At 53.6% G+C, this 6,958-nt stretch overlaps 2 protein-coding genes across 2 annotated transcripts; one reads left to right on the top strand and one right to left on the bottom strand.

The window, feature by feature from the left end:
- Window positions 1–302: 302 nt before the first annotated feature.
- LOC307093496 (histone H2B type 1-C/E/F/G/I-like) lies at window positions 303–1,215 on the bottom strand. Its single transcript, XM_079761662.1, has one exon. The coding sequence runs from the start codon at window positions 1,200–1,202 to the stop codon at window positions 822–824; it is 381 nt and encodes a 126-aa protein (XP_079617788.1). The 5' UTR covers window positions 1,203–1,215; the 3' UTR covers window positions 303–821.
- A 220-nt stretch (window positions 1,216–1,435) lies between these two features.
- LOC307093860 (histone H2A type 1) lies at window positions 1,436–2,718 on the top strand. Its single transcript, XM_079762156.1, has one exon. It carries the CDS (start codon window positions 1,541–1,543, stop codon window positions 1,931–1,933), a length of 393 nt encoding a protein of 130 aa, XP_079618282.1. The 5' UTR covers window positions 1,436–1,540; the 3' UTR covers window positions 1,934–2,718.
- Window positions 2,719–6,958: the final 4,240 nt, after the last annotated feature.

Genomic DNA, 6,958 nt, shown 5'->3' with positions numbered 1-6,958 from the left:
GCCCTGCCAGGCGGGGGGCGCAGCCTCAGGTCCCCTGTCAAGCCCCACTGGGCGGGGGCGCAGGCTGAGTTCCCCTGACCCAGCACTGGGGGTGCACCTTGAGATCCCCTGTCAAGCCCTGCTGGGTGGGGGCATGGCCTGAGGTCCTCTGTCAAGCCCTACGGGAGTGGGAGAGGGCGTAGCCTCAGGTCCCTGCTGATTGCTCATTAAGGCTCCTGATGGGAACTTGGCCTCAGCTGTGGGTGCAGCCACCTTTGTGACGGAGCGATGGTCAATTAGCATATTCCCTCTTTATTAGGTAGGATTGTAAAAGCCAGTTTTGTAATCGTAAACTTTATTTCCTATAAACATCATTTCCATTTTTTTTAGTACTTGTGATGTAGTTACATTTTTCTTTTTACATGTTTTGATTTTTCAATAGACAGGGAGAGGAAGAGAGAAAAATATCAGATACACACACAGGCTGCCTACTGGGGCTCAAACCCAAAACCCAGACATGTGCCCAGACCGGGAATGGAACCGGGACCTCTTGGTCCATAGGACGACGCTCAAATCACTGAACCACACCAGCCGGACATCCCCCAGGTTTCTAACAGAGAGAACCACTCAAACCCCAGGGGCGAGAACACGCCCTAGATCTGGAAACAAACACCCAACCCACAGGCTGCTTGTGGTTAGACCTGTTTGACCGGCTTTAACCAACTCCAGCGCTTTGTCCCAACTCGATCACGCAGTTTTTCAAGTTCCTGACTACAGCGCTCTTCGGGAAAACGTGGGTGGCTCTGAAAAGAGCCTTTGGGTCGGACAGGGGCCTTGGCGCCTCACTTGGAGCTGGTGTACTTGGTGACGGCCTTGGTGCCCTCGGACACGGCGTGCTTGGCCAGCTCGCCGGGCAGCAGCAGGCGCACGGCCGTCTGGATCTCGCGGGACGTAATGGTCGAGCGCTTGTTGTAATGCGCCAGGCGCGACGCCTCGCCCGCGATGCGCTCGAAGATGTCGTTGACGAAGGAGTTCATGATGCCCATGGCCTTGGACGAGATGCCGGTGTCGGGGTGCACCTGCTTGAGCACCTTGTACACGTACACCGAGTAGCTCTCCTTGCGGCTGCGCTTGCGCTTCTTGCCGTCCTTCTTCTGCGCCTTGGTCACCGCCTTCTTGGAGCCCTTCTTGGCGGCTGGGGCGGACTTGGCTGGTTCCGGCATCTTAAGACCTCAGGACACCGGCAGGAAAATGCAGCTCGGGCGAAATCTCTGCTACTTATAGGAACTTTATGCTAATGAGGGATGCAGAGAACCTCTTAGTTCATTGGCCGGCAAACGCCAAGGATGTCATCCTTGGGCCGGCCTATGCAAATGAGGCATGGAAATTAGAATGTCCTATTGGTTGTGTGACTGAGTCTGTCCCTGGCTAATCAGACACCCCGGCCTGCTCCCAGGGACCTGCCTATAAAACCGGCCATGTTCGACCTACTCCCAGAATTGGTCTGATTAGCCGAGGACCCAGCTTTCTTTTTGCAAAAACCTCTTATTTTTATCTTTCCATGTCGGGACGCGGGAAGCAGGGCGGCAAGGCGCGCGCCAAGGCCAAGTCTCGCTCCTCGCGGGCCGGGCTGCAGTTCCCCGTGGGCCGCGTGCACCGCCTGCTGCGCAAGGGCAACTACGCGGAGCGGGTCGGGGCGGGCGCGCCCGTGTACCTGGCGGCCGTGCTGGAGTACCTGACGGCCGAGATCCTGGAGCTGGCGGGCAACGCGGCCCGCGACAACAAGAAGACGCGCATCATCCCGCGCCACCTGCAGCTGGCCATCCGCAACGACGAGGAGCTCAACAAGCTGCTGGGCAAGGTGACCATCGCGCAGGGCGGCGTGCTGCCCAACATCCAGGCCGTGCTGCTGCCCAAGAAGACCGAGAGCCACCACAAGGCCAAGGGCAAATAAGGAGCAAGTCGCGGCGTTCAAAACCAAAGGCTCTTTTCAGAGCCCCCCACCCACCTCCCGGGAAGAGCTGAGGTCACTGTAGGTTAAAGAGGGAAAGGACGCAGAAAGGTAAGCTTGGTGTTTCTCCAAACCTGTGGCGGTGCACACCTTCCTCTTAGGGCTTAAGAAAAGGCCTGGAGTGTTGCTAAAAATGGGGCAGCCTGCAGAGTGCTCTCAACATGACCGCGCGTCTCAAACAGCCGCAGGGCCGGAACCGGTGAGCTGCAGCCCTGGGTTGAGGTCTCTAAACTTCGGGTCGCCTCGCAGATGGCTGAGGCCGGGGAGGCAAATGCAAGCGGGTGTGTAGCCGCCCCGCCCTGTCCCCCGAGGGCGTTAGTCTGGGCTCCGGGTAAATAACAATCGGGCACCATCTTAGAAGCTTCCGAGGGAGGCGGGCGGGGCCCTGAGGCCGGTTCCCGGGCTGAGAAGACACCCTGAATCCAGACCCGGGTCCCTGACCGTGGGGAGACTGGCCGCTGCATAACCCTCCGGGACTCGGCTCTGCCCTCTGCAAATCGGGGTTAAGGGGATGGTGTCTTTCGCTTCTTGGGTCAGTTAACCATTTAACGCCCCTAACAAACTATATTTTATACAGCTACTACGTGCTGGGATTTAGGAAGCTGTAACGCCTGTGTTCCCAGCGCAGCTGGAAAAGGAATAAATACAACAGGGCCTTTTGCTTCCCCCACAACCGTTGCCAGGGGTCCGATTATTTAGCTGCATCAACCCCAACAAGTGCCGATCTGGACGGAGGGGGAAAAAATCCTTAGGATTCCCAGGCCGGCGTGGCTCAGGGGTTGAGCGTCAATCTATGAACCAGGGGGTCCGGGTTCGATTCCTGGTCAGGGCACAGGCCCAGGTTGCAGGTTCCATCCCCAGTGTGGGGCGTGCAGGAGGCAGCCGATCAGTGATTCTCATCATTGATATCTCTCCCTCTCCCTTCCTCTCTGAGATCAATAAATATTTTTAAAGAGTATTAGGACACTGTTTTCCAGGGTTGAAGGTCACCAAGTTTTCTGGGTGGCCCAACCCCTACACCCCAACCTCCCTCTCTTCCCCCCTCGCCATGCAACCACCAGCCAAAGAAGTGGCAGGAGCTGTGCTGAAGGCAAAGAAGTCAGCGCCTTGATGGCCCCCACTGAGCACCTGGTGGGGGGGCCGGGGGATGGGGGGGTCGATTCTAATGGGCAGCTGGACTGAGAATCATCAAACTGGGCTTTTGCTCAAGGCCCAGGCCCACGGAGACCAGGTTCTGTCCGCCCAGCGTTCCCTGTAGGTTGAACTGGGATCCTCGGGTCGGAATTGCCTCACCTGGGCCTCAGGACCCTCTGCCCTCACTGTCCAGGTTGCCTTTGGACCCAGCCCCTACACTGACCAGGTGTGTGAGCGGGACCAGGTGTTGGCGCTCTCGCCACCCCCGCGTCTTGGCTCACCTGTGGCTGGAGCGGCTCAGCAGTGTGGGTCCGAGATCGGGGCACTAAGCCCTCCCTGTGTCAAACACACTTGTGCCTGCTCCCATTCTATGAGCTCGTTTTCCCAGCCCCCTTCGAGGTAGATCCTCTCCTATCCCGGTTTTATTTTATTTTAAATATTTTTCGTACTGATTTCAGAGAGAGAGGGAGAAAAACATCGACGAGAGAGAAACGTTGATCGGCTGCCTCCTGCACACCCTCTACCAGGGATCAAGCCCACAACTTGGGCATGTGCCCTGACCGGGAATCAAACGCAGGACCTCTCGGTCCATGGGACAATGCTCCATCCACTGAGCCACACCAGCTGAGCCCCTGTCCTGACTTTCAAGCTGAGGAAACCGGGATGGAGCGTGAACAACGTCTGTGTCCCAAGGTCAGGAAGCCAGTACGTCTAACCCCTGGCTAGTCTATAGCTCCCGCCCCTAAGACATATTGCCAGAACAATAAAACGGCTAAAAACTCTACACATAATAGGTCAACTTTGCCAACGTGCCATAATGTCACTCATGGCATCCTAAACTCGGGCCAGAAGTGAAGGGAAGGAGGCGAGATGTCCCTGGGACCGTCACAGATGGCCGGTGCGCAGTGCACACCCAGCAGGAAGCCACACGCGTGGGTCAGTGTGTGAGAGGGAAGCCAGGGGACAGGTGGGAAATGGCTTGGGAACGGACTCGACGAACTGCTGTGGTGAGCAGTGAAAGGGGTCAGCGGATGCTTGAATTTGAATTCTCTCCTCTGGGCACCAAAAACCAAACTTCCTATGTGATCACTTAGTCGGGAATGATAGGCCGTGTTCGTTTCCTTTGTTTCTTACGTCGGCAGCAAGACCTTACTGTCAAGGACCTCATCCTGTTAAAACGTTGATAGCACACCCTAGCTGGTTCGGCTCCGTGGCTAGAGCATCAGCCTGAGGACTGAAGGGTCCCGGGCTCCTGGTCAGGGCATCAGCCCAGATTGCGGGCTCAATCCTCAGTGTGGGGCGTGCAGGAGGCAGCCGACCAATGATTCTCTCTCATCATTGATGCTTCTATCTCTCCTCTCCCTTCCTCTCTGAAATCAATGTGGAAAAAAAAAAAGGTTGGTTGATAACATAGAGGCCCTGGCATAAAATCGACACGTGAGAAAGTTTGCTGGTGAGCGATAAACTTAGTGGCTTCCCTGGAGCAGGTCTCTACCATGTCCTCAGGGGCCGAGGCGGGGGGTGACCATTTAAATGGATGAGAGTGAAAAACCCAGGACCTCCAATCCCTGAAGACCACCAGGAACCAGGGACGAAGTTGATCCAAGGCAAGCATGTCAAACTCACCCCCCCGCCCCCCGGGCTGCATACGGCCCACACTGAATACTTTTGTGGCCCAGCCAGTATAAGGGTGTGAGCAGTTATTTACAACTAGAGGCCCGGTGCATGAAATTTGTGCACTCGGGGCGGGAGGGGGGGCGGTTCCCTCAGCCCAGATTGCGAGAGGGCACAGACCAGGCCAAGGGACCCCACCAGTGCCTGATCTGGGCAGGAAGTTGGCCAGCCAGGGAGGGACTGCGGGAGGGCTCCAGGGCGTGTCCAGCCCGTCTAGCTCAGTCCAGATCAGCTGGACCCCAGCAGTAAGCTATCCTACAGGTTGAAGCATCTTCCCCCTGGTGGTCAGTGCACGTCCTAGCAAGCAGTTGATCGGGCTTAGCATATCATTAGCATATTACACTTTGATTGGTTGAATGGCTGATCAGATGACAGGGACACTTAGCACATTAGGCTTTTATTTTATAGGACTAGAGGCCCAGTGCAGGAATTTGTGCACGGGTGGGGTCCAGCCGGCCTGCCCCAATGGGGGTCCATCGGGCCAACCAGCGGCTGGGAGAGGCTGCAGGCGGTTGGCCAGTTGGCCTTGACCCTGATCGGGGTGTTGGAGGCCGATTGGGGGCCGAGTCGGGGGAGGGGGCACTGATTGGGGCCCAGATCAGGCTGGTTGGGTGCTGCAGTGCGCGTCACAGCCACCAGCCGTTCTGGTTGTTCTGGTCGTTCCGGATGCTGGGCCTTTATATATATACATATAGATTATGAAAGGAAATAAGTCTCCTGTCAGACCCAGAACCACTGACATTCACCTGGGGTCAGCTTTGAAAGTGATCACTGCGAACAAGATTTCCCCCGAAGCAGGAAAGAGAGTGAGTGGCAGAGCAGAGATGCCAAGTGCCGGGAAGAAAACATGAATGTTATTGTTCTTGTGCTTATTTTTTAATACTTTTCTAAACAAACCTACGTTTCTATGAAAATTGAAGCTCTTGTTTTTTCGAGGCCCACATACACTTAAACCTTGTTTATTTGGCCCGTGGTAGCCTTTGAGTTTGACACACTTGGTCTACGTAAGGGGTTTACTGAGAAGCCAGGCTGAGGCCGAATCATCAGCTGGGTATCTGGGGCGTCCCAGACACAGCACATCGGCTTGACACACCATCACCGTGTGTTAGACTTCTTTCTATTTAAAAAAATATATATATTTTTATTGATTTCAGAGGAAGGGAGAAAGAGAAATATCAACGGTGACAGAGAATCGCTGATTAGGCTGCCTCCTGCACACCTCTCTACTGGGAATCAAGCCTGAAACCTGGGCATGGAGCCGTGACCTCCTGGTTCATAGGTCGGTGCTCAAGCACTGAGCTACCCTGGCGGGCTAAACCTCTTTTTATATTTTCAATTAATCTGTGCAGCAATATCCTTTCCTTCATCCACCCCTCACTCCCTGTTTTTTTGTTTTTAATGTATCATTTAAACTCTTTTTTTACAAGAATGGTAAGTTTTATTATGAGTTGTAAACAATTACATGTATTTTAAGGTTAGAATTAGGTTAACATGTAAGGGTTTTTCATCTGTTGATCCTAACTTAGAATTACAAGTGCAAAGAAATATTCCTGTCAAGTATCATGTATGAGTATTACTGGGAGATATTAGGAGTTCATTGGAGGACCCCTCGTGCATACTGAAATTGACAATAAGGGGTCAGACCTAGCCCAGGAATTCTTCCCTCTGTTTTACTCCAAAACCTGAATATTGTACCAGACGGGTTAGCATCACCGGAGAGCTACCGAAAGACAGCCACCTCCTGCATTGAGACTAAAAATGGCACCATTAACCTTTTGCACTCGGATGTCGAGATTAAAATTACTCTTTGAATGTATCAATAATTTGAAATATAAAAAAATCCAAATAAATAAGTTTGTATGAAAAGGAACTCCAGTTTTTTATTCTCCTGCCGTGCTTTGTAAAATCTGGGGTATTTAAAAAATTAAATCCCGACTAGAATAAAGGAATCGAGAAAAAAGCAAGCGAGCGCAAAGGGTTAATAAGTAGACAAACCTATGAGGGTCGGGGGGTCAGTAGGATCGTTGTTACTCCAAAAGAAATTAGAATACCCCATGTACACTTCAACAGGAGGTGAATCCCAGGCAGGGAATTCATGTCGCCATATTGACAACATGCCAGGACTCCACTGGACTTCTCACTTGGCAGTTGCTTGGGGTG

Source organism: Cnephaeus nilssonii (assembly GCF_951640355.1).
Source record: "Cnephaeus nilssonii genome assembly, chromosome: 21".
NCBI classification, from domain to species: Eukaryota; Metazoa; Chordata; class Mammalia; order Chiroptera; family Vespertilionidae; genus Cnephaeus; species Cnephaeus nilssonii.
The sequence above is the reverse complement of the archived record's forward strand: the minus strand, read 5'-3'. Positions and strand labels throughout refer to the sequence as shown.

What these genes read in the sequence shown, in the direction of transcription:
- LOC307093496 (XM_079761662.1), bottom strand. Translation starts at nt 1,202, where the DNA reads ATGCCGGAACCAGCCAAGTCCGCCCCAGCCGCCAAGAAGGGCTCCAAG.
- LOC307093860 (XM_079762156.1), top strand. Translation starts at nt 1,541, where the DNA reads ATGTCGGGACGCGGGAAGCAGGGCGGCAAGGCGCGCGCCAAGGCCAAG.